General features: G+C 39.8%; 1 protein-coding gene across 14 annotated transcripts in view; it reads left to right on the top strand.

Moving 5' to 3' along the window:
- The window catches only part of KIDINS220 (kinase D interacting substrate 220), a 125,454-nt gene extending 99,796 nt beyond the window's left edge, over positions 1–25,658 (top strand). For 7 of the 14 annotated variants that reach the window (XM_032172155.1, XM_032172152.1, XM_058426111.1 and 4 more), the window contains 4 exons: positions 9,770–9,901; positions 12,007–12,105; positions 13,082–13,318; positions 14,773–17,858. In XM_032172155.1, coding sequence (XP_032028046.1) covers positions 9,770–9,901; positions 12,007–12,105; positions 13,082–13,318; positions 14,773–16,035 — 1,731 coding nt within the window. In that variant the 3' untranslated portion in view covers positions 16,036–17,858. Of the gene's footprint in view, positions 1–9,769; positions 9,902–12,006; positions 12,106–12,730; positions 12,802–13,081; positions 13,319–14,772; positions 17,859–19,855; positions 19,913–21,126 lie in introns of those variants that run through there. The other 7 variants (XM_032172160.1, XM_032172158.1, XM_032172159.1 and 4 more) reach the window with 3 other exon arrangements.
- The last annotated feature ends 1,777 nt before the right edge of the window (positions 25,659–27,435 follow it).

Here is a 27,435-nt window from a genome sequence, read left to right as displayed (position 1 = left end):
TTTTTTTTTGCCAACACCTTAAGGTAGGTTTCTTTTAAAAAAAAAAAAAAAAAAAAAAAAAAAAACGACAAACAAACAAAAAAACCTTATAGAGGGAATCACTTCATAAATTACTATGTAAGTGGCCAGGCGCAGTGGTTCACACCTGTAATCCCAGCACTTTGGGAGGCCAAGGTGGGCGGATCACTTGAAGTCAGGAGTTCGAGACCAGCTTGGCCAACATGGTGAAACCCTGTCTCTGCTAAAAAAAATACGAAAATTAGCCAGGCGTGGTGGTAGGCACCTGTAATCCCAGCTACTTGGGAGGCCGAGGCAGGAGAATCGCTTGAGCCTGGGAGGTGGAGGTTGCAGTGAGCGGAGATCGCACCGCTGCACTCCAGCCTCGGCGACAAGAGCGAGACTTGGTACTTAATGAGAAATAAGTTTGTGATGAGCTTTAAAATCTTCATTTAGAGCCTAGGCGACAGAGCAAGACTCCGTCTCAAAAAAACAAAAGAACCCAGTTTGTATTTTAACTTTGGTTGTTTTATTTACAGACTATGTTACACCCATGTAATATGGTCAATTTAGCCTATAGCTGTGTTGAAATGTGGCATAGCAGTTAGAGTTAACATGGTGAAATATTGCATACTAAGTTTATCTGTAATTTTTAACTTAAAACTTGCATTTTGGCAGGCAATAGGTTGTTTTTCTTTTGACGGAGTTTCGCTCTTTCACTCAGGCTGGAATGCAGTGGCGCCATCTCAGCTCACTGCAACTTCAGCCTTCCGGTTTCAAGCGATTCTCCTGCCTCAGCCTCCTGAGTAGCTGGGATTACAGGCGCCCACCACCATGCCTGGCTAATTTTTGTATTTTTGTAGTAGCGACGGGGTTTCATCATGTTGGCCAGGCTGGTCTCGAACTCCTGACCTTGTGATCTGCCCATCTTGGCCTCCCAAAGTGTTGGGATTACAGGTGTGAGCCACCGTGCCTGGCCAGCAATAGTTTTTTAACTTTAATTTCCTCTGAGTTAATGTAAATAGGAGAGAAAAAGAGAACCGTTGTGGTGCTTTCATTGAGAGGTTGATGATTATTTTAAAGTCATTAACATTTCAGCTGAAGTATTTAAGTGACTTCAGTTATCCACAGTAAACCACAATAATTCTCTTTAGTGCTTACGGAATGTTTAATCCATGGGTCATCATCACTATATGCAAGAATGACCTTTAGTTTAGTCAGAGAGCCTTTAACATACAGATTATTGCATGCAATTCAATTCTCCAAGCTAAAATTCCTGAGCAAAATTTTGAAGAAAATCAGATACTGTGAAGAAGTTAATGGCCTTAATGACACAGACACGCTGACATAGTAGCTATTCCCATGCTCAAGAATGTAGACAAATACATGTCATTGAAAGGTGTCTGTAGTTTCTTTTAGGGACCAGTAAAGGAGCATTAGGCAAATTTTGAAATGAGTTTTTGGAGAAGGGGAAATCATGTGATTCTTGAGATGTGTTTAGAAGCTCAGTAAAGGTGCTCTGCATATATTAGTGACTGTCTAGTAGAATAACCATATCATTTGCTTTTATTTTACTATGAAAAGATCATTTTGTGATTAGCATAACAAATAATAGATGCTTACTAAGCTTCCTTTGCTTTTAAGAAATTAACAACGACAATAGAATGTGAAATTTGTTTTGTCGAAGCCTAGAAAAAGTAAGTAGTCACTTAGTTCAGTGCCAAATTGAAAGCTGTGGTGGAAGGTAAAGAATCAGAACATGGGAACATTGCCAGAACTTTGTAGTTGGACCAACAGAGAGTACCTAGCAGAAAAGTATGTAGCCCATCGAGCTCCGTAGCAAAAAACTCTGTGTTTCTGGACAACGAGATTTCCCATTGGTCCCATCTCTGCTCAGTCAGCTGTCTCTATACAAAGCCTGTAGAAGAGTCAAGAACTACACAGACGTTTTTGGACAAATTGTCATGTCACAAGGTAATGTGTTAAAAAAGCCAGGCCATTAAGGGGTTAACCAGCTATGGTGTTTTCAAAATAGAGATGATCCCATATATATAGATATATTTTTTCTTTTTTTTTTTTGCCATGAGGAACATCTGAATCACCTTTATAAATTAGATCCTTATAAAAATCATTGAGTTTTCTCACATTAAGGAACACTGTAGTGCTTATAGCTTGTGATGTCCAGGGAGGGACTTGTGAGATAAATTATAGATATATCCCAGTGTTTCACAGAAGTGAGGATTTATAAAATTAATAATACATAATAATATAAAATATATTATAAAATAATTATATTAATATATAACATATTTATATTATAAAATATAATTATATCAATATATAACATATTTATATTATAAAATATAAATATATTAATATAGTGATATAAAATATGTTAATATAAAATATATTAATATATTAATAATATAAATCGTCACTTATGTGAAACACTTGGATATATCTATAAGCCTCCATGCTAGCTTTTTAAAAATAATTGTATAATAGAGAAAAAATATATGCCAAATCTTGTAAAACCAGGTTAAAAAATTAGTACTATATGCAAGACATGCTTCCCAGAATATTAGGGCTAGAAAGGAACAGTGTTTTTCAAACTTCCAAAGCATAGAAGCTTTTAGAAATGAACTCTTAATCAAAACTCCAGTTTGTAAAACCAATAAAAGCAGAATCCTGGCACCCACATTACACTTGCCTTTCCTCTTGAGGGTCCCCCCAGGAGTGCTAGTCTCCACATGGCGCAGATAGAACGTGTGAGACTTACTTGAGGGACACAGGAAGGGGTGCCAGATTTGGAACTAGAATGCAGGAGACTATGGCACTCACCACCATGCTGGTGGCTCTGCCCCGTTCGTCCTGAAGACGACTTAGTCGGGTATTTGGTCTTTTGAGTTAAACAGACCCTGGTGATGAGCTCTTTGCCGTGGACAGATTACTTTACCCCTCTGATTCTCAGCTTTCTCACCAGGAAAAGCAGACCTGCCTCAGGTCTGATTTCAGGATTAGTCAGCCTTAGCATACTTTAAGTACTTCATTATTATTATTACTACTGCTACTACTGCCCAAAGGCCAGAATCCATGGAGCCTTAAAGACGCAGAACTCAAACTGTTTTTGGTTAAATCATCTTTGTCTCAGTCATGGGAGTGGTGTACAAATACTCCAATCGGTTTAGATTCATGCAGCCTTTTTATCTGTTGATGCTTCTTAGGCCTAAAGGTGTTAATCGGTTTGTTTTCTTAGAATTTAGAGGAATTTCTAGGTTATTTGAATACTTTAGATACTTTAAAATTTTGAAAGCTTTCCAGGGATATTTTCATTGGTGGCTTTACCTTCTTTGAGTCCAGTTCTCACTAGGAAATGGCAGTATTCACATGATTCTGTGACCCCAGTGAAGCGAAGGACCCAGTATTGAGGGCCTGTGTCTGGCCAGGTCTCCTCAGTGGCATGTTGTTCTGTCATCTCAAAGAGTTGCTCTCGAAGCTCTGTAGTCTGGCTTAATTTAAGGTATGCTGCTCTTGGTGGTAACTGTGTTTCATTGAAAAGCGCATTTTCAAAGGAGCAATAAAGCATTTCTTCATCCTTTCATTTTTCCCTGAATTATTTTACACTGAATACCACGATGTTTGTGTGATCAGTGATTAGTTCAACAAATATTTATTGAGTGTAAGAGGCGCTATTCTAGTGGGACACAGCAGTGAACAAAACTGATGAAAATCTTGCCTCATAGAGTATGGACCTGAAGGCCACCGAGGGAATTATCGGTTTTATGAAGTCATTCTTTCTTGACCTCCTCGGGTTTACTCCTTACCTTTGGACAGCTTTATTTAGATCACTTTTATACCTTGTTGAAAAAGCATGACAATAATTAGCACAAAGTTTAATCATAAAGAATTTCAGAACTGCAAAGGCAGTGTTAACACAGTATCATGATCTCCAGTGTGCTGTTACCTTTACCTTTAGATGTTGATGAAAACTATTGAATGAAGATATTAAAACTGAAAGTCTTGGTTTTCATTAAACAGGATCCAGTCCGTGGAGTGACCAAGTAAAAAGTGAAAACAAGTCCCCATGGGATGGCCCATGCAGTAACCCTGCACTTAGAAAGGCTGAGGCAGGAGGATGACTTGAGCCCACAAGTTCAAGACCAGCCTAGGCAACGTAGCAAGACCGTTTCTTTAAAAAAAAAAAAAAAAAAAAATTAGCCAGGCAGGGCATGGAGTGCACACCTGTAGTCTCCCTACTTGAGAGGCTGAGGTGAGAGGATCAGTTGAGTGCCAAGATCACACCACTGCACCCCAGCCTGGTGACAGAGCAGACCTTGTCTCAAAAAAAAGTGGGGCTCACCTGTAGAGAATTTTTATTTTCGCCACTGGTTTAGAACTTAAAGCTGTCTCTCATTGTTCAGGAGAAGACGTGGACAAGAAAGTTAAAGGTGCCATAGGTAGGGAGTCGAAGGCGTTTTAGGTTGTGTTTAGGCTTCAGGCTCAGGACAGGTACTCCCTGTCAGCTCTCAGCGACTTTGCACAGTAGTCTCAACCAGCTTTAACACCATTCACACTTTTTAAAGTGTCTTAGAAGTGGATTTGTACTATTCTGTTTGAATTTGGAAAAGTATTTGCCCATTTTTGCCTCTTATTAAAGTATAGTGAAAAATTGTCTTCACTTCCCGCTTGAAAGTCTTTGTGCCAGACTTCAACTCAAGAAAACTTTTTTCCTAAACAATTTTCAACTAAATTGATTGGGATATTTTCACAGAAATAATATTACAGTAATGTTATGAAATCCTAGAGTACAGTTAAAAGTTTAAAAACAACAAAATTATGTTCATTGCAGTAGTTTAGTACTTGTGTTTTTATTTTGTTTTGTTTCATTTTGGCTTTTTTGAGACAGAGTCTTTCTCTGTCACCCAGGCTGGAGTACAATGGCACAATCTTGGCTCACTGCAACCTCCGCCTCCTGGATTCAAGTGATTCTCCTGCCTCAGCCTTCCGAGTAGCTGGGACCCAGGCGTGCACCACCACACAATGAAAAATTAGCCCAGCTAATTTTTGTACTTTTAGTAGAAACAGGGTTTAACCATGTTGGCCAGGCTAGTCTTGAACTCCTGACCTCAAGTCACCCACCACTGCGGCCTCCCAAAGTGTTGGGATTACAGATGTGAGCCACCACACCCTGCCAGTACTTGTGTTTTTTAAAAGATTGCTCTTAAAATATAGTGTTATGCCTAATCTGTCAACTTTGACCTAGTATTTCTTAAGTAGCTTGAAGAGTAAGTTATATTTTCCAATCAGGTTAATAATAGCTTTCTTTTGTGTTTTGGATGTCTCGTAGTAAACTGTAATTTCCTTAGCACTCCTATTTTGGTATTTTTGCAAATCTCTACAGACAACTTTTTAAAAACCTATTTATAATAAGGTCGATAGTGTAAACTAGAAAACAGGCTTTCTGTGAAGTGCTCCAGATATTGAATATGTTAAAAGAAAGACATCAGACGTCAGGCTAGCAAAAACCCTGCCATTTAATGTACTAAAACAGTGTTGTAAATTAACTTTGGTACAAATTGCCAGTCACCTCTAGATCATTTTAAGCATTTTAAGAATATTTACTATCAATCTAAGTACAGAAGAATAATTGCCAGCAGTGATTATTTGCTTTGGATTAGAGTTTTTAAAAATCCACCTCACTGAAATGGTTATGTTCATCACAGTTTGCAAGGTTTGTCTGTTTCTCGAGCTAGAAGCCTCTTGGGGCCATTCTTATGAAATGATATTTAGTGCATCTATTATGTGCCACATACCCAAAGAAGCAAAACTCAAATTTGAAAGTGTATTTCTGAACATGACCTATAGTGTGGCTAGATATTTTATGATCGTGTGATAGTCTAAGTAACTAAGCCTTCTTATTCAATGTTTTTAAATTAATGTTAAACTTGCATATAGTAGGAATATTGACTTTTCATAGCCAATCTGATGTACCTCATTTTCTTATTAAATGTATGGCTCATGATTTATTCTTCCAATACAAAAAATACAATTTTTTTAGGAGTATAATTGTAAGATGACCAAGCACATGTGAATAGAATGCAGCTGCTGTGGGTGGGGGTGTGTGTGCACGCATGTGTGCTCCTTGCTGTGTGCTGTTGTCTGTGGTCCGTTCAGAGTGAGGGGGAAATAGGAGGAATGACGAAGCTCTGCCTGTGTGTGTTAGACATTTATAGATGTGCATTGGATGTGTTACTTTATGCTCTTGTCCTTCACTGTGTTTTATTCCTCCCTTAAAGCCGTGTGACTCTGGGTTTAACAAACAGAGACAGGTACAGAAACTCTCAATGAAATCTTACTTTTCTTATTAGACTACTAGAAGCAATCATTGGCAACTTCATGCTGGGCTGTCTATAAATCTGTGCTCATTAAGGTGCCTTCAGTTTATTAGTTGCTTCCAGCCATTGCATGGCACTCCATTTCTGGCTAATCAGTTCTGTGCTTATTTAATAAATTTACCAAAGATGATAATGTGTCAGAGTGTAGTTTTAATCTGCTTACAATACACAGTGATATAGTTGCTCAAGGTAATTTCAGTATTTTGATAGCTTTACTTTTACCTGGAGAAATTCTGATCTGTGTAAATTTTGAAGTTTTTTTATTTTTTATTTTTTGAGACGGAGTCTCGCTCTGTCGCCCAGGCTGGAGTGCAGTGGCGTGATCTCGGCTCACTGCAAGCTCCGCCTCCCGGGGTTCACGCCATTCTCCTGCCTCAGACTCTCCGAGTAGCTGGGACTACAGGCGCCCGCCACCAGGCCTGGCTAATTTTTTTGTATTTTTAGTAGAGACGGGGTTTCACCGTGGTCTCGATCTCCTGACCTCATGATCCACCTGCCTCGGCCTCCCAAAGTGCTGGGATTACAAGCGTGAGCCACCGCGCCCGGCCTTGGAAGTTTATTTTTAACAGTTTAAACACACTAATATCTTCTGCATTCAGTTTTCTGATTTAGAAAATTTTTTTAACAAATTCTGATGTTAAAATCAATATGCTAAAATGGTCTGTTCTTGACTTATAACAGATAATTTCAAGTAAGAATGCATGATAAACATTAAAGTATTATCATTTGAACTAGTCTGTATATTCTCAAAGTAATATGCTTAGTTTCTAGTAAGAATTTACCTACTGAATTATTGAATATGCTTTTTGCCCTTTGCTTATCATTTTTGCACTCTTTGTCCTCCCTTTTATGAGATTTCCACCCCCAAATTATTATTTTGGTTATAAGATTCATGTGGTTTCAAAATAATTTTCTTATGTATGATTATTTTAGAAAAGGTCTAGCAGGTAATTACCATTTCTTCTTTATTCAAAGAAGCATATTATAATCTATTTTCATTAATTGATAATTCAGCTCTTATATAAAGCCCAACTTATAATGAGTCAGACTATAGTTTTGATGGAATTACAAACATCTTAATGTCCCTATGTGTCTGTCTTTTCTAAAAGAAAAGTAATTCAGAGGTAACATATATATTCTGCATAATCCCCAATGAAGGATAAAATATGCTTTAAAGTAACTGATAAATTGTAAAAGTTGTAAAAAGATTGTGAAAGTAACATTGGGTAGAGCTTTTTGCTTTAAAGGAAAAGGGCAGTATTTATTGACATGTCTCTGTTGCTGAATTCTTAGCTTCTCCATGGGCATAAAATTCTCTTCAATATTTTACATTTTTCCCTCCAAAGCTGACAGAATTAATTTGATCCATGTCTATTATACTTGTCTTTTTTAGCACAATCAGAAGTAGAGAGATTTGGGGAATTTTTGAAATAAATTTTTTACCTTAAAATAATTTTAACCCTAAAGAAAAGATGCAAAAAATGCTATTCTGTCAATGTAAACATCTTTCATAACTGTAGTATAGTAATCAAAAGCAAAAATTAAAATTGGCATAATACTATTAACTACAGACTTTATATGAATTTCTCCAGCTTTTCCACAAATGTCATTTTTCTGGTCCAGGATTCAATTCAGTTGCATTTTATTTCTCCTTAGTCTGTTTTAATCTGTGACAGTTTCTTGGTCTTTCCTTATCTTTCATGACCTTAATTAACACTTTTAAGGAATGCTGGTTATTTTGTAGAACGTCCCTCAATTTGGGTTTGTCTGATGTTTCCTCGTGATTACAAGGGGACTGTATATTGGTAGAAAACTGCAGGAGTGATGCTATGCCCTTCCCAGTGCATCAGAGTCGAAGGTTCATAATGTCCATAAGCCTTCCCACCACTAATGCTAACCTTGGTCACTTGGTTAAGGTGGCATCTGCCAGGTTTCAGCACTGTAAAGTTTTATTGTTCCTTCTATAACTAGTGAATATCTTGGAGGAGATACTTTGAAACTCTGCAAGTATCCCGTTTCTGCTTATACTTTTGCCCATTAATTTTCGCTTCCGTCTGTGGATCATGTGTGCACTCAACTGTTACTATGTTTGCCTAATGGTCATTTTCTGCTTTCCTCTTCTACATTTATTAATTGGAATTCTGTAAAGAAAAGCTGTCTCTGCTTCCTAATTAATTCACTTTTTTCAATTATTTAGTTATATTACTATGAACTCATGGATATTTATTTTATCTATGAGGCATAATCCAGTAAGATCATTAGTTACTTTGTTGATTCAACTATTTTTTGTGATTTTTTTGAACAACAAAAAATGTAAACAAGTGTAACTGTATCCAGAGCAAGGAGACTGGTTGAGGAATAAAAGCATTTGAAAGACAGAAAAGATAAATATGACTCAGCAATAAGAAGAAATGAAGGACTGGCATGTTATGACATGGTGGACCTTGAAAACATTATGTTAAGTGAAAGAAGTTGGAAAAAGGAAAATAGGAAGTTATAAGACCTGATAAGTTACAATTCTGGTTCAAGTTTACCACTAACTAGCTATTTGTTCTGTGACTTTGAAGTCCTAATTTTGACCAGGCTGATGCACCCTCTAAACCACAGTGGGCACATCTGTGCTGTGAAGATGCATTTATCATTGACCAGGGACAAATGGTTTGTTAGTATCCACATTCCGAAAATGTTTTTCTTCTAAATAAATATTAGACTTTTTAATTATTTTGACTTTACTTTTAAATGAGAACAAATTTTAATAGATGGTATTTACTTTCACATGTGTTAAGAGTTAGTACTGTTGTTTTGTATTTACATGATGATTTAACAGATGCTAAAGGAAGTTTTAGATCCCTTGGATACAATATGATCAAGGTCTGAAACCTTCAGCTCTTGTAACTATTGAGGTAGTCTGTAGAAACACTCAAAGTTGCTTAATTGTCTAGTATAGGTACTTTAAAATTATTTTGTAGGTTTATTTTTTGTATTCATATAATATTGGCATCAGTAGTTTTCCATCTTTTTGTGTGCATGTTTTTTTTTAACCTCTCTTCTTCCTCTTATTAAGCACAGCACCCTTCTCTCTTGAGATTAGGCAGTAAACATTTGAGAAGTTGGCCTAGGCTTTGCTCATGAAATGTTCTGTTTTCTTAGAAAAAATGGTTTTGACTAGGCTGTATCAGCTGTAATAAAAGCTACTCATTAGGTTATAACAGTAACTAAATCTATTCCCTAATGGTATTTCCTTACCATGCTAAACACATTTGTTGTTTTTACTTTACTTCATGGTATAACTTAATGAGTTTTTCTTTGTCACATGACCTCATTATAGATGGCATTAAATGCTTATTCATACCTGTATTTTTCCTTGACTTCTCTAGGGGTCAGGCCCAGCCCCAGGCCCAGTGGTATTACTGAATTCACTGAATGTGGATGCAGTATGTGAGAAGCTGAAACAAATAGAAGGGCTGGACCAGAGTATGCTGCCTCAGTATTGTGCCACGATCAAAAAGGTGAGGCAGCCATTTACACACGGACCAGAGACAGCGCTGGGGGCGGAAGACAGGACTGTGTGGGTCGTGTACACTTTATGAATAGCTTCCCAAACATGCATTCCCTGTTAAAATGAGAAAGCTCTAAATGGAAAACATAATTTTTACTAGTTTGTATTCTAAAATTGCCCTGTTTTCTCTTATTTTATAAATGGATAAAATAAAGTAGCTGTCTTACCATGTTCTTTTTTAAATGACCTAATACAAGTAAAGAATGCCTTGAGAAATAGAAAGCTCTGAGGGATTCCCAGTGGGATAAACAGAACTCATCTTTCCAGTGTGGAACCGAAAACCTTTTGTGTTACCTTTTTTTCTAATTGTAATATTTGTGGGTGTGATTTAGTAATTATCAAAGTAAGCCACACTTGCCTCATTTTCTCCAAATTCTCATTTTCATGTCATGCAGGACTTAGGATCATGTCACATTTGATGAAACTACATAGGTTTGGGTTTGCAAGGTTAATGCATCTGCGTAATTTTTTTTTCCTCTAAGATCCTATTGCAATTCTAGCAGCTATCAGGCGGTTGGATAGAGATGCCTGAGATTTGGGGGAAGGTTTTAACGAAGTCTTTATAGTAGATATTTCACTAAGGTATACTTTTTTTATCAGAGTACTGTATAATAAAGTAGAACGTTAATAACCAGCCTCTAATATTTATATACTTGAAAGAATGACATCTGAGAGAAGTTTTTTAAAGAATTATGAGCATATGTAGACACCATTTTACTCATCTCAGCCAATTTTAGAAAGGTTTCAGATAATGTCAGTTTCCTTACAGAGCTAGCTCGTGCTAGTCCCTGTTTGCATGAGTCAAACTCTGGCTTTTGCATGGACAAGCCCCACTTTCTCCTTCAGGCAGCTGGATGGTGTCAGGAAAGAGCGGGGTCTCCCACACGAGTCCCTTGTGATGATTTTGTTCCCATTGGGGTAGTGGTTTTCTCCCCACTCAGCTCTTTGCTCCTAGGCCCCGGCTTTCTGAAGCCCCTCAGAGCCGCTGGCCTCCTTCGTGCTGAGGGCTCCGCGGCGTTGTTGTAGCAGGACCTCTGTCACAGATTTGCTGTGTATACTGTTTTCTTCAGGATTAACTTGGAAACTGAACATTCTATTGATTATAAACATAGCTATTTCATAAGTTTGCCCCAGTTAATAAAGTCAGGTTTTACATTTTATAAAAGCAGTAAGCTACCTATTATTAATAAAGAAAATGCTGTTGTTTCATTTAGGGGAAACTAGAATTACAGGGAACCAAAAGTGATAACTTCCTTTTTTATGATTTTTTTTTTCTTTGAAATGGAGTCCTGCTATGTCACCCAGGCTGGAGTGCAGTGGCATGGCCATGGCTCACTGCAACCTCCACCTCCCAGGTTCAAGCGATCCTCCTGCCTCAGCCTCCCAAGCAGCTGGGACTACAGGCATGTGCCACCACTCCCAGCTAATTTTTGTAGTTTTAGTAAAGATGGAATTTCACCATGTTGGCCAGGCTGGTCTCGAACTCCTGACTTTAGGTGATCCTCCCACCTCAGCCTCCCAAAGTTCTGGGATTACATGTGTGAGCCACCGCACCGGGCCTTGTGAATTTAATAGACTGGAAAATTAGTGGGTGGGCATTCTTCATCTCTGTATCTAATATAATGGATAAACAGGTTTGCCAGGCCTACTTCACTTAGAACGTTATTAGTCACCAACACGCTTATGAGGACAGATGTCTTTGTCCCCTCCCAGCAGCTTGTGTTCATGTTCATATTTTCTAAGATTAGAAAACAAAAACTAACAGTTTTGTTGTTGCTCATGACAGCATAGGTAGTTTTGGAAATAGGAGGGTTAGTTCTTCGGTTGGTCCCAGAAAATGCCTAAGACATTTGGGAAAATATGAAGTGGCTGATGTTGTTCAAATTCAGCTTGTTTATTGTATTATTATATGGGATGATAACCTTTTTTTTGGTCAACCTTTCTGGTCTCTAGAGACTTTCTTAAAACTAAATATAAGCATACTTGGCAATCACTAGTAATTCAGAATATTTCACATCTGTCTTTATACCCATAATTGTTTTAATTTTTACTCAGGCAAACATAAATGGCCGTGTGTTAGCTCAGTGTAACATTGATGAACTGAAGAAAGAGATGAATATGAATTTTGGAGACTGGCACCTTTTCAGAAGCACAGTAAGATATTTATAACATTGTGATGTTTACAACATTATTTTATTATAACATTCAAAATTATTTATAACATTGTAGAAAACCAGTATCAATAGGTACTGGCCTAAATTGGTATTTTTTTTTGTATATTTTTTTAATTTAAAAACTGCGTCTTACACTTACGTGCAATCCTGTGTTGTGGAAAATATACACAGCAGCTCTTGGCAGCCTTTGCCTTTTTGGGCATTTCACTCAGAGATCTGGGGAAGAGGCCACCTGCCAGTTCTTCATGCTTTCACCTGCCTTAACTTTCATCAGGCTCCTGGAAGCCTTCGAGGCCTTGACCTTCAGCATTCATCCTTAGAGGGCTTGCATTGCCCAGGTTTAGCAAGAATCCTGTTAAGTCAGTTTAGATGTGTGATCACCCTCAGTATTTGATCAAACGCCTCACTAACCCCCCCACCCCCAGGTGATGTCTGCTCACCCTGGCCATCGGCGTACCCAGAGTCCCCCACTCCTGCTGCCTCCCCTTAGTAATGTTCCATCCACAGCCCCCATCCTGCCCCTGGGTGGTAGATCCCCACTCATTCGTGCTTATTCCGAGTTGAACTCCCTTCTGTAGTGAGACTGCTTTCCCCTGTTGCCATAGTTCTGAATAAAATCTGGACCTACCACTCTACTCCTGGCCAGCTCTGGTTTTGACACATGCCAGCTGCATTTTGCTTTGTCCTCAAGGTAAGTTTTAAACAGAAGTAATAATTTAATGGGAAAATTGCAGTGTAGTGTATGTATGGTGGTTTCTAATGTTGCTTCCTTTAGTATTAATTAACATGAAAGATAAGCTGATGTATAAAACAAATTCACTAGAAATTCACCTACCAGAAGTATGCTTTCTCATTGCTGTTGCAGTAGCTTTATAATGTTTGATTTTTCTAAATATTTCTAAAGCTTCTAAAATATGATTTGTTAGTGTAAATATTTACGTTTTTCTTCCGTTAAGGTACTAGAAATGAGAAACGCAGAAAGCCACGTGGTCCCTGAAGACCCACGTTTCCTCAGTGAGAGCAGCAGTGGCCCAGCCCCGCACGGTGAGCCTGCTCGCCGCGCTTCCCACAACGAGCTGCCTCACACCGAGCTCTCCGGCCAGACGCCCTACACACTCAACTTCAGCTTCGAAGAGCTGAACACGCTTGGCCTGGACGAAGGTGCCCCTCGTCACAGTAATCTAAGTTGGCAGGTATTTATTGAATGGCATTTTTCATATTACTGAAGAATAAGGGCACTGTTCAGTTCACTGAGATTATATGGGCATTTAGACAGTCATTCAGAAAATGCTTACTGAATACCTAAGTGGACAAGAGACAAGATGGAGGGCTCCCTGTACTCAAGAAGCTGCATCCATCTGGAGAGGGGCAGTCAGTGAAACAAAGAAAAAAGTAGCTCATGTAGACATTGACGAGAGCTGAGATATCCATCAGGGTCACGGCATGCAGAGTCAATAGGGACTAGGCTACTTGAGCTAGGGTGGTCAGCAAATTCAGCCTTTCCCAGGCGATTTTCCTGTTGCATTCAGTAACTGTTGGTTGAAGTACCTCTTGATTGGAACACTGGCCACATAGTGTCCCTTTGAGCACCATCCTTTGGTTTTGCAGGACGCCTGCACACCCTTCATGGATATTGGTTTCTTCTCGTCTGGCATTAGATGTAGGTGCGTTCTTCCTTTGGAGATTCTTAGAAGAAGGAGGCCGGGTGAGGGGTAGGGGCAGGGACAGAGCAAAGTGAGAGATGCAGGGGGAGTAGGGGGAGTGAGGAGAGCACAGGAGGAAAAGCAGAGCAGGGCGTGGAGAACAACGGGGGAGGAGGCACATCAGGCAGCAGCGAGTAACGCTGAGTGGGCAGGGCAGGGCAGCGCTGAGGAGGGGCAGCACCCTGGGGAAGGAAGAAAATGTCCTATTTCCTTGAGAAGGTTCCCAGCAAATTCACTTTGCTCCTTCTTTTTTGTTTTAGCCTTTGCTCTTGACCCTTCTTAAACTTTCTTGATTCTTCTCCTTTTTCCTCATCTGTACTTTTTACTCCTTGTTTCTTAGCTATTCTGGGATCTGAAGCAAATTCTAATTCTAAAACTTCATATTGGAAATAAACTTGTAAAACTATTTTATTTTTCTGTTTACTAAGACCTAACTATTGGCCTCATTGCTTTTTATATTTTATCAATGAAGTTGACTTTGGCCTTAAATAAAAGCTAAACGTTTGAAGTTATAAAAACAAGTGCTGTGGCCGAGCATGTGGCACATGCTCATAGTCCCAGCTGCTCAGGAGGCTGAGGCGGGAGGATCGCTTGAGTCCAGTAGTTTGAATCTAGCCTGGGCAACACAGCAAGATCCTGTCTCTTAAAAATGAAATAAAAACCAGAAATAAGTACTAAGAGTATTTGTTAATACAGTGTTTAATTATACTTTTAAATATTAACAATAAACTGATTTTATTAAAATTTATAGAAAGCTTTCTAATAACAGCATTATAAGGTCACAGCTTTTGTTAAACTGTGTTAAGTAGAATTCTTTTAAAAGAATTTGGTGTTTTGATGACTTTTTAAATGGTTAGTGTACATATATATATTTCGTAAGCTGATGTTTATGCCTTTTTTCTTCTTATTTGAATTTTTAAATTATTTTTTTTCTGTCTTCACAGTCACAAACTCGCAGAACCCCAAGTCTTTCGAGTCTCAATTCCCAGGATTCCAGTATTGAAATTTCAAAGCTTACTGATAAGGTGCAGGCCGAGTATAGAGATGCCTATAGAGAATACATTGCTCAGATGTCCCAGTTAGAAGGGGGCCCAGGGTCTACAACCATTAGTGGCAGATCTTCTCCACATAGCACATATTACATGGGTCAGAGTTCATCAGGGGGCTCTATTCATTCAAACCTAGAACAAGAAAAGGGGAAGGATAGTGAACCAAAGCCCGATGATGGGAGGAAGTCCTTTCTAATGAAGAGGGGAGATGTTATCGATTATTCATCATCAGGGGTTTCCACCAACGATGCTTCCCCCCTGGATCCTATCACTGAAGAAGATGAAAAATCAGATCAGTCAGGCAGTAAGCTTCTCCCAGGCAAGAAATCTTCCGAAAGGTCAAGCCTCTTCCAGACAGATTTGAAGCTTAAGGGAAGTGGGCTGCGCTATCAAAAACTCCCAAGTGACGAGGATGAATCTGGCACAGAAGAATCAGATAACACTCCACTGCTCAAAGATGACAAAGACAGAAAAGCCGAAGGGAAAGTAGAGAGAGTGCCAAAGTCTCCAGAACACAGTGCTGAGCCGATTAGAACCTTCATTAAAGCCAAAGAGTATTTATCAGATGCACTCCTTGACAAAAAGGATTCATCGGATTCAGGAGTGAGATCCAATGAAAGTTCTCCCAATCACTCTCTGCACAATGAAGTGGCGGATGACTCCCAGCTTGAAAAGGCAAATCTCATAGAGCTGGAAGATGACAGTCACAGCGGAAAGCGGGGAATCCCACATAGCCTGAGTGGCCTGCAAGATCCAGTTATAGCTCGGATGTCCATTTGTTCAGAAGACAAGAAAAGCCCTTCCGAATGCAGCTTGATAGCCAGCAGCCCTGAAGAAAACTGGCCTGCGTGCCAGAAAGCCTACAACCTGAACCGAACGCCCAGCACTGTGACTCTGAACAACAACAGTGCTCCAGCCAATAGAGCCAATCAAAATTTCGATGAAATGGAGGGAATTAGGGAGACTTCTCAAGTCATTTTGAGGCCTAGTTCCAGTCCCAACCCAACCACTATTCAGAATGAGAATCTAAAAAGCATGACACATAAGCGAAGCCAACGTTCAAGTTACACAAGGCTCTCCAAAGATCCTCCGGAGCTCCATGCAGCAGCCTCTTCTGAGAGCACAGGCTTTGGAGAAGAAAGAGAAAGCATTCTTTGAGAAAAACAAGCAAAGGAGAAGAGTATTACTGTACCCTTATGACAGAATTGTCCTGGATTTTGACTCCATCCATGCCCATCACCTTTCTACATTTTGCTGACAGATAACTAACAGATGATGAGGCCGAGGTAAAAGAGACATCCACAGTGTGACAGAAGGGAGCGTGAGAAGCATGGCTCGCCAGCCAGCCTCTACTGTCTTTGTAATTAGAAGCTTCAGAACTCACTAATACCACTGTGCCTTTCATCGGCGCATTACCCCATAAAACTTTTTGAGACGAGGTGAGATCTGAGTATAAAGATAGGTCAGAAGTATTTTAAAGGGCTTAATTTGCCAAAAAGAAAAGTAAAAAGCTAGAGACCCTTTTTGCAGAACATTTGGTGACCACACATTTGAGGGAAGATGTGGCATTAGGTGAAGCAGAAGCAAACCCTGCTCTTAGGGGCTCATCTAGGTGAGTGCACAGCCTGTGACGCTACAGGGAGAGGCTGAGTAAACCGATACCCAGGGTTCTGTATGGCAGGGATATCGCTTATCACAGAGGTTCTAAAGAGTAGGAAGTACATAATGAAGAGGGCTTTAAAAATTGCCAAGAAAGCGAGTCACCAGGGCTGGCAGTAGTGTGACGGGGCCGTCCTGAGCTGTTAGGAGAGTAGATGCGGGGAGGGCTGGTGACCTCCGTGGGTTCATATGTCGGAAGCTCTTCTCTCCAAATCCCAGGCCTGGCTTCCAGCACCATCCAGCTGTGCCCAAGAAGCCACCCTGGTCTGTTCTCCAACTCTTTTAAATGGTGCCCAACTTTTCTAAGTGAGCTTAGCAATGAGAAGAAAAAAAACCATGAATTCTTTTTCTGGAAAATCAGGGAGACATGGGTAATAATAGGCACTAATAAATATTTATAGACGAGTGAGTGAGGAAATAATTACATCAAAAAGGTCAGTGACAATTGATAAATGACAAGGAAATATTTAATTAGGTAAAACTAAATCATTGCTCTCTATACTAGGATAGACTTTATCTACTTCGTCTGTTCCTAAGTCAGCAAGTTAATTCTGGGGAAGGATCATAAGAAAGGAAATACTTTTTTTTAAAAAATTTAGAAACATGTAACAAAACAAGAGTAAAATATATATATATCTATATATCTATATCTATAGATATAGATATAGATATATAAGTGGTGTGACTGTAAAAGTGTACTTTCCATTAATTATTAGCCGAGTTAAGAGAATGATCACATTGAAGTACTGTGTGGACTAGAAATGTACCCTGTCATCATGCAATGAAATGTTATCGTTTTAACATAGCTCATTTATGTAGAATGAATTCTGGTGGTTTACCCCAAGTCACAGTTAGGACGGTAGATGGTGAGATCGCAGATGCGCGATTATCTAGATTCAGTGTTACATTTTCGATGTTTATCACTCAGTGGGTTTTTATTAATATGCTGATTAAGTTATTTACTGGGCCAGTCATTGTGCTAAATAGTTGCTCTTTTGTGTTTCATTGCCTTGATGTTTGAGTGTAATCTAGCATTTTAATACAGTGTTTATTTTGCATGATCTTTAACAAATGTTTTAAGCAATTTTAAAAAGGCAGGATGTTATTGACATTATGCACTGAAGTCTTAACATTTTAACATTTATAGTGCTTATTTGCAAAATTGTATAATTAGGAATTATTTCAGAGACAATGTTTTCTTTTTCAGGTGAGTAGTTGCCGCATACTATCATTGGAGTACATTCTTTATACTGTTTGTGAAATTAATACTAGCATATTAAGTGTACAAATAGATTTAGAAAACAATAAAAAATTGCATGCTATTCTGACTCATGAATTTTTATTCAGTATGATGATTCACATTTTGATTAAAAATAAAAGTAGCTTGTGTGTTTGTTTTGTCACATGTCTGAAGTTTGTTAAAGACTTTCAGTTTCATGTACAGTCATGCAGTTGGCAGAAGTGTTCTGAACTGCTCCCAACTAGTCTTTTTAAGAGAATGTGGCTCGTAAGTCCCAGTGCCTCAGTGGTGCTTTATGAAGCGTTCATGCCCACAGCATGCTAGCGCCTAGCAGCGCTGTGCAGTGCGTTCCTGTAGATAGAAAAGGTAGGTTATCCAGAACCTGGAGGATATCAGTTTATTCCATGAACTTCCTGGAAAGGTTTGCTTTTTCATACTGATACCGAAATTGACAAACCAGATGAGTTATTGAGTCGTAGACCATCTCCCTTGAACCTGTGTGTCTATGTGTGTGTATCTGTTTATAGCTCAGTCTGATTCTCACATATGCAAAACTCTGCTTTAAACTGGATGAAAAATGATAGAAAAAGAAATTGGTGCTCTAATATTTCCCTTAGATTCTATCCATTTAGAGTCCTGTGGGGTTTTTTTTGTGGTTTTGTTTGTTTGTTTGTTTGTTTGTTTGAGGCAGGCTCTCACTCTGTCATCCAGGCTGAGTATAGTGGTGCCATCATGGCTCACTGCATCCTCAACCTCCTGGGCTCAAGCTGTCTCCCGGCTCGGCCTCCCGAGTAGGTGGGACTATAGGCATGTGCCACCACACCTGGCTAATTTTTTATTTTTTGAGGAGATGCAGCCTTGCTATGTTGCCCAGGTTGGTCTTGAACTCCTGGATACAAGCAATCCTCCCTCCCCGGCCTCCCAAAGGCTTGGGATTATAGGCATGAGCCACCATGCCCAGCCAAGTCTTGTGTTTTATATACCATTTTGCCTTCACTGTAAGCCACAGATAGTTCTGATAATGTATCAAATATTAAGCCACATTCATTCACCATGGGCTTATGGAGTGCTGCCTGTGAGTACAGGCTTTCTGCAGGAGAAGACCGGAAATAAAAGAAGCTGTTGATCTCTTTCAGTTGAAATAACTTCCACAGTGCTGGGTATTTAGGGATCAGCTCTCCAACACTGGGAAATTTAAGCATTCATAATAACCAACATTTTCAATATTAAAAGGAAAGTGTGTTTAAGTGTTATATTTTACTTACAGGGGTTTATATAGTGGTCAGAATGATTTTGATTGCCTAGCCAAGTAATTTTAAATGAAACTTACTTGCGAAGATGCTAATCTCGAGACCTCTTTAGACCATTTGCATGTTAGACTGCTGCAGTAAAATATATTTGTAATCATGATTTTTTTTCTTACAAATACTAACCATTAGAAGATATTTTTTGAATGAACGTAAATCTTACGAGTAAAAGACTAAATTTAAATGGTGATTTTTAGTTACACCCGGAATTCTCAGCCTACTTAGAAGTATCCCATAGTTTAAAAATCTAGGAATCTCTGAATTCCTGGCTAACTCCTGAGTAAAATCAACCTATCTACCAGGAAAAGCACCAGAAGGCACTGTGCCCCTTCGTGGGCGAGTGACTTGAGGGAATACATGGGTAAAAGGGAAGGTGCCATAAGTTAACTTCTTTGGCCGGCACTCCAGACTGAGCATTGAGGCTCCTTTATTCCCACCTTCTCTTCCAGACACATGCAGACACTGGGCAGAAGGGAAGAAACCAGTGGGGATACTGTTCTTTTGCGGGGGCAGCATGAGCAGACCCAGGTGGGCTCTCTGAGACTATCGCGTTTTGAATTTCCAGGCTGTGGTACTCCCTGTCCTTCCCTACCTCGGAATTCTAAGCATAGGCCATAATTATGCAACTGAATTGAAAAATAGAAACGTACAGACAACAGCCAGCACTGGATAGCTTTTTAATGGCTTATCACAAAGGTTGAGAATCCCTGGTTGAGACTGATTAAATAGAGAATTTACAATCTTACATAATTTTAAACCCTTTCATGCCTAGGAAGAAAATGCTGGCCTTGAGATAGATAGCTCTTCAGAGGATCCAGATTAAACTAAGGTATGTAAAAAATTAGTTTTCAAAGTCAGCTGCAGTCATATGCCACGTTAGGACATTTTGGCCAACAAAGGACCATATCTGTGACAGTGGGCCCATAAGATTCTAATACTGTATTTTTACTGTCCCTTTTCTATGTTTAGACACACAGCATGGTGACAGTTGCCTGCAGTATTCAGTACCATGCTGTACAGGTGTGTAGCTAGGAGCAGTAGGTTATGGCACACAGCCTAGGTGTGTAGTAGGTGCCACCATCTAGGTCTGTTTAAGTGTGCTCTATGATGTTCCCACGACAGAATCGTCCAACAGCGCGTTTCTCAGAATGTACCCCTGTCGTCAACTGATGCATGTCTGTAATTTTAAGTCAGCTTTTAAAAAAGTTCTCACCAATTAGAGAATTTATATCTTCACCACTTTAACAAACAGTTAAGTAAGAAACCTCTAAAATGGTTGCTAGAAATTAAATATTGTCACCGACCTGGTCAAAACCTTTTAAGTAAAATGATTAGCCAATCACAGCCTTGGCTTACAGTGGCATCAGAGTCTGGTGTGTGTCACACACACGTGCTGTGGGTGGAATATTTCATGACGAGGACTTTCTGGAACTCAGAAGGCCTTTTTGAGTGGGGCCTGGGTAGCTGTAGGATGGACAGATCTGAATTCCCAGTACGGTGTGGCATTTTGAAAAATAAACAATGTATAAGAATAAAAGGGTCAGTCAAGAAGGAGGAACAATTATTACCAAACTATTCGAAGGATGACCCTTTAAAAATCAATAAAAACCTATCTGGAGTGAAAGACCAACTTAAATGAGCAATAGCATGAATTACATAATCTAAAGACAAGCGTTCCTGCTTCAAAGCACACGAAATATTCTGAGTCTGCCTGTGGAGCTTCAGCTGCAGTCATCTTTTTACCAAGAGTGCACGTAAGTCCATTTTCTTAGGTTAAATGCTTTTTGTAGTGTTATTTACACTAGCGGTATGTGCTGGGAACCCTTTCTTAGTTTTTCTGAGATTTGACAGAACATGGAATAACGTATCAAGCTGAATTCTTGGAACTTGAGTAAATGAAACTTTCCTTTTAGAAGCAATGTAGAATTACATACTCCATATTATTCAAATTAAGAAGTTTTGAAATAATAAGACCACCTTGATTATCCATGATCATTTTCTAATTTTAACATTTTGTACATATTTGCCTCGTTTTCTTTCAAGGCAACAGGGGCTGTAGATCTTAGTACCCTGCCCATAGACCCAAGCACTTTTCTCGTTTCTTCTGACAGTTCGAGTCACTTCTCACAGTTGACTTCCTCACCAAATAATAAGGGGGTGAAGAAGACTCGGCCTACCTACTACTCAGTAATCCTGCTGTCCAGTCGACTGGAGAAGAGAGATTTGTTCACCTCTACTAGTTTTATTTGTTCTTAGTAGTTGTAGAATTTAAATTGGTTTTAATGAAATGTTCCTTTTATGAAATTTTAAATAAAAGCCATTTAGTATATATTTAGTATAGCAAGAAGCATGTGAATAAGCTCTAGATAACCTGACATTGCATATCTTATAGCATCCTCTTGGTCAGATGTCTAATAAAAAGATGGTTATTTTCAAATTTATCATAGTTCCTGCAACTTGCACTTTTTAAAGCTATGTTTATGAGAATTTATAGACTGCATATTGTTATACTTGATGGAAATTAAACTATTTTTATTTCGAAAGAAGTTAATTTATATTTTAAGTTCTTTATGTTTTTCTCCTTTTACCTGAGTTCTTTTCAGTCGTGTTGTAAGTTTTTTTTAGGTTATCATATATTTTTCTTTTTTAGGTTACCATCCTAGTTTACTGTAAAACATTTCTTAGAGCAGTAGATTGGGAAAGAGCCTCGAGACATCTTTAGACCAAATCCTAGATCTCAGAAAGCCAGTGGACATTCAGTAAATACTTGCTGGCCAGGTGCCGTGGCTCACGCCTATAATCCCAGCACTTCAGGAGGCCAAGGTGGGAGGATGGCTTGAGCCCAGAAGTTCAAGACCAGCCTGGGCAACATAATGGGATTCCATCTCTACAAAAATAAAAATAAATTAGCCAGGAATGGTGGTGTGCACCTGTAGTCCCAGCTACTCGGGAGGCTGAGGTAGGAGGATTCCCTGAGCCTGAGAGGTTGAGGATGCAGTGAGTGGTGATCACACCACTGCACTCCAGCCTGGGTTACAGGGTGAGGCCCTGTCTCAAATAAATAAATAAAACTTGTTAAGTGAATGAATAAACTAGGGGGGCAACTCTGAGAGTGTCTGCCCACAAATCCTACACAGTGCCTTCAAAATACTGGGCGCGGTGGCTCACACCTGTAATTCCAGTACTTTGGGAGTCTGAGGTGGGCAGATAATCTGAGGTCAGGAGTTCAAGCCCAACCTAGCCAACATGATGAAACCCCGTCTCTACTAAAATACAAAACTTAGGCAGGCATGGTGGCAGGTGCCTATGGCCCCGGCTACTCAGGAGGCTGAGGCAAGAGAAGCACTTGAACCTGGGAGACGGAGGTTGCAGTGAGCTGAGATCACACCGCTGCACTCCAACCTGGGCGACAGAGTGAGACTCTGTCTCAAAAAATAAAACAAAATACTGAATGTAAATCCCTTCACGTTGTGCTGTTGTGCCACCACTCCTTACAGGTCCCACTTTCCCTCTCACTTTCTGCCCACCCTGTTACCTGCCTGGCCCCTGTAAGCTTTTCTGCTTGTGCTTTTGGAAATCTTTCAACCATAATAGCATGCTTTGTTGCAAACTCTCAGGGACTGAAGCCAGGCATGATGGCATGCACTTATAATCCCAGCTACTTGGGGAGGCTGAGGCAGGAGGATCACTTGAGCCCAAGAGTTCAAGACCAGCCTGGGCAACACAGCGAGAACCTGTCTCATAAAAATTAAAAGGAAAAAAATGGGGGAAAAACCCTCCCAGGGATAGATATCCACAGCCAGCCTTGATAAGCGCCATCATTTTCAAGTGCAAGGCAGTTCCTCCCACATGGATGATTATTTCATCCTCTTGTACTTTGTTTAGTCCTTCGTGGAAATGCCCATCTTATAAATTAATAGAATTCTAGAATCTAATTAAAATGGTTCAACTCTACATTTTACTTTAGGATAATATCAGGACCATCACAGAATGTCTGGGATGTGGGTTTACTATCTGTAGCTCAGTTCTTCAACCGTTCTTTTAGCAAGGCTAGTTATCTTCAGTGACCACCCCTCGCTGCCCTCTACTATCCCCTCCCTCAGTGGACTACTCCGATTAAGCTTGAGCTAGAATAAACGTGTTATCCTGGGATTCCATATTGAATATTTTATACATGAGTGAGCCATTATGAGTTGTTTGAAAATGTATTATGTTGAGGGAGGGTAACCGCTGTAACAACCATCGCCAAATCTAAGCGACTGAATACACTTGACGTTTATTTCTTGTTCATCTGACAGTTCAGTGTTACCTAAATTTACATGAAGACTCAGAGGCCCAAGCTGCTTTATTTTGGGCTCCACCGACCTCCAAGGTTTCAGGGCCCTCTGCCCCGCCTTCTGCACCCACAGTGGGAGAGAGTGGAGGATGCACATGCCCAGGCCTGGAAGCGACACATGTGGCTTCCCCGTCCACAGACTTCACCCACAGTCCATTGGCCGCCTTAAGTCATGGACTCTTGCTGAGCTGCCAGGGTGCCTGGGAAATCCATGTGACTGGGTGCCCTGGAGGAAGGGGAGCGTTTCGGTGAGCACACAGGAGTCTTTGCCACTAGATGCTGATGAGGATTCCCCACAGCCAATGAAGCATGGAGACTCATCTTGTAACAAAGAGATGAGTTGTTGACATCTCTTAAGTTTACTTTGTGTGCAGTTTTTATTCAGATAGGAAAGGCTGGTAAAATCTTAACACCTAACTGGAAGAAGCGTTTTAGAGAAGGGTAATTTTCAGTAAGCCAGTTCTTTCCACAATCCAAGAAACGAAGTGAATTTCCAGTGTGGAGCAGTTTGCAGGTAAGGTTTTTGTTGTGGTCTCGCCCAGGCTGGAGTGTAACTGCTGTGGTCATAGCTCACTACATTCTCAAACTCCTGGCGTTAAGTCACCCTCCTGCCTCAGCCTCCCAAAGGCAAATAAGGTTAAGAATAGGGAAAAGGTGAAGTTTCACAGCTTTTCTAGAATGCTTTTTATTCAAGGGCCTCTCAGACCATCAGACCCACCCAAAATCTGCTCAGTTTTCAAGATTTGCTTATAAATATTTATAATATAAACACTCAGTTGCTATCTGTTTTTTAGGTTCTCCTCTCTCTCCCAGAACAGTGGTAACAAGAACCCTTGGGGGCTTCTCCCTGTTCTTGCAGATGTGGCAGGATGTGGTCCTGGGGGGCTCCCATGCCAGTCCACATCCTCTGTGGTGTAAGCAGGGATTGGTAATTAATGAGATGCTAAACCCTCCAGAAGTGAGCGCTCATGTCCCAGAAACACATCTTCCACCTCAGAAGCCAGTGGGAAAACTAGACTTTGTGTCTGCATATTTGTTCTGAAACACACTCTTCTGCAGTCTAACTCTGCTGACCACTTTCCAGTTTGCTCATATCAGAATTTCTTCGGTTCTAAGATGCATATTTTCTTTTTGCATTCTGACTTGTTAGAAATTAGAATATGTCTTGCAGTCAATAAAATCTATGACAACATTTTTTTTTCTTAATGGTTCCTAAAACTCCTGTAGTTGATGGTGGCTTAGGTTTAATGAAAGAGATTTTAATATATGGCATGGTTATGTTGAGTTGTATCTCTATCAGTATTAATGGGCTGGGGATGATTTATATTCAACGGAACCCCCAAATTCAACATTTTGTGTTGAATATTTATTTTATCAGTTTTTCTTTATCCTGTACTCATTTTGGATACTTACAGTATTGTCTGTATTTGTTATGATAAAATGGCTTACCGTGTTTGAACACACTGTGTATCTGACAATGTTCTAAGACCTAATTTGATCTTCATGACAACTTTTTAAAATAGTTACTATTATCCTCAATTCACAAATGAGAAAGTGAGACACAGAGATGCTAAGGAATTGCCCAAAGTCACACAGCTACTGAGTGGCAGAGCCAGGGTCCGGGCCCAGGCGGTGTGGCTCCAGATGCTGCCCACTCTTGACGTGATACTTACCGTCAGTGCTCCTTACCAGTTAGGGATGAGCTGATTCTCATATTTTTCCAAGACACACTTTAATTTTAGCTTTATTTGCTGTATCATCATCATCAGTATCATCATCATCATCATCATCATCAGTTTTCTTGTTTTAAAATAGGGTTTGGAGTCTCTTCAAGGCTTTCTGTTTTAGAAAAGTAAAACTCTTAAAAATCTATAGCCATGTGAATTATAGAGAAAAAGAGTTTTGTTTTATTAACATCAGACATCTTCGTTCCTACTAATTATTTTGGAACAATGTTCAGTATCGGGCTAATGATCGATGGATATCACTCATCCAATTATGATGCATGGATTAGACCACGACCTTAAAGTTTGTACATAGTGTTGAATATATTCATCTTATTTGCAGTCTTATTGTCATCTAGCTTTGATACACTTGCCCTTTCATATGTCTCTTGTCACTATTCTGTGTAAGATTATAATCCTAAATGCCACTATATGTATTTTTCTTCATATTCTATTATTGAACAGTATTAACGCTTAATGTTAATATATAGGTAATATATACATTTTAAAAATTATTACTGCTGTAGAGTTGTTTTTTTTTTAAATGATTGTGGTCTCATAAGGAAAAAAGAAAATAGGCAAAACAGGAGCCCTTTTCCCTTTCATAACGACAAGTCAGTCACCAAAGCCAAAAGCCAATAAATGCAGCAGTAACAGTGGACAGTGGGTTTAAATGGCTGGTGACATTTCTGTGTTATGTAACCAGCTGCCTACCGATTGGAGTGCTCGCTGCAAGCCAGACACTGCTATCAGCATTTCACATGGATTAACTCATTAAATCCTAATAACCCTGCACAGTGAATACTGTTACTTTCCCTAGTTTACAAATAAGGAGGCTAAGATGCAGAAAATGTGTAACTTTTCAATAGCACATTTGATTTTTATAACTGTCCTCTAAAACATTGCCATTATTTGTATCTATTTTTGAGAAAACTGAAGATTCAAGAGTAGGAGACCTCTCTCTCCCCCAAAGCCACCCAGCTAGTGACAGAACAAAAACACCAACTCCAGTTGCCTAAGTCCAGATCTGATGCATTTTCCACGCACACTGCGGCACCGGCTTCCCCCAGTGTCTGCCACTCTCTGCTGTGCAGGCCTGGGCAGCGTTTGTCTCCATCTTCCCTTGCAGAAAAGGTTGGCGGAGAGCATAAAACACGTGCTCAGCCAAGGCAGTCCCAGGTTTCCCCAGCTCCTTCCTCTTGGCTCTTCCTTTGAGTCCCAGCAGCCTCACTGGTAGACAGGAATGGAGTCCAGATCTGCAGGTGATCCTGGTCCAGGAGCTCATTGGATCTTTGAGTCCTTGTCTCTCTCCAAATTCCTGTGTCCGGCTACACCATCCTCACTGATGGATCTCGTAAACTGAACTCTGCCTTTAGGTATAAGCATAACTAATTTGAAATAGATTTAAACTGGGTGTGTGTGTGTGTGTGTGTGTGTGTGTGTGTGTGTGTGTGTGTGTGTGTGTGTGTGTGTGTGTGTGTGTGTGTGTGTGTGTGTGTGTGTGTCTGTGTGTGCATTTAAATTTCACATTGTCAGGTAGCCGATTTGATCAAACCCATCACTGAATTGGTGAGTTCTTTGGTTAATAAATTGTAAGTTGAAAGAACAGCTGAGTCCCAAGGCTTGAGGTATGGGCCTGGCTCTGTTATTTATGAAATGGCCATTGAGTTTTCAGCCTCAGTTTCTTTATTTTTTAAAAATACAAATAATGAAGGAACAAGAATTATCCCTTTGACAATTGGTTCTACCTCCCCCGTGCTTATTGCGTGTTAGTTACTTTGCAAATATCAGCTCCCGAATCTGTAGGGAGCTAAGGCTTCAAAACCTTCCCCAATGCCTCGCAGCTGGTACATGTTAGAACAGGGATTTGAACTCACACCTGATGCCAAAGCCAATTAATATGCCTCCTGCTGTGCCTTCTGCCTCTCCAGCAATGTAGGTGAACTCAGTTTCCAGGTTCCAGGGGGTGTTAAAGAGACAGTCACAGGCATGTGCAGTAAGAAGAAAATGCCACGGTCATTTCATCCAGCTCCCTCATGCTTGCGGATGAGGAAATCATGAAGTGGTTCTGTCATTACAAATGATACACAAGAGGGTTGCTTTCATCCCACTTTTGGCTGCATTTGATCTCTTCCTCTGGGTCACCTCCTGGCTAGCAGAATACAGCTTCTTGTCATTAGAATTAGACTTCTTGGGTGCTAATATTCCTTGTTTTTTAGACACTTAAACTCATTTCATTTTTTCTTTTCTTTTTTTCTTTTTTTTTTTGACAAGTCTCACCCTGTTGCCTAG

The sequence above is a fragment of the Hylobates moloch genome, unplaced genomic scaffold, assembly GCF_009828535.3.
Source record: "Hylobates moloch isolate HMO894 unplaced genomic scaffold, HMol_V3 SCAFFOLD_13, whole genome shotgun sequence".
Classification (NCBI taxonomy): Eukaryota; Metazoa; Chordata; class Mammalia; order Primates; family Hylobatidae; genus Hylobates; species Hylobates moloch.
This window is presented reverse-complemented; position numbering and strand designations above follow the sequence as displayed.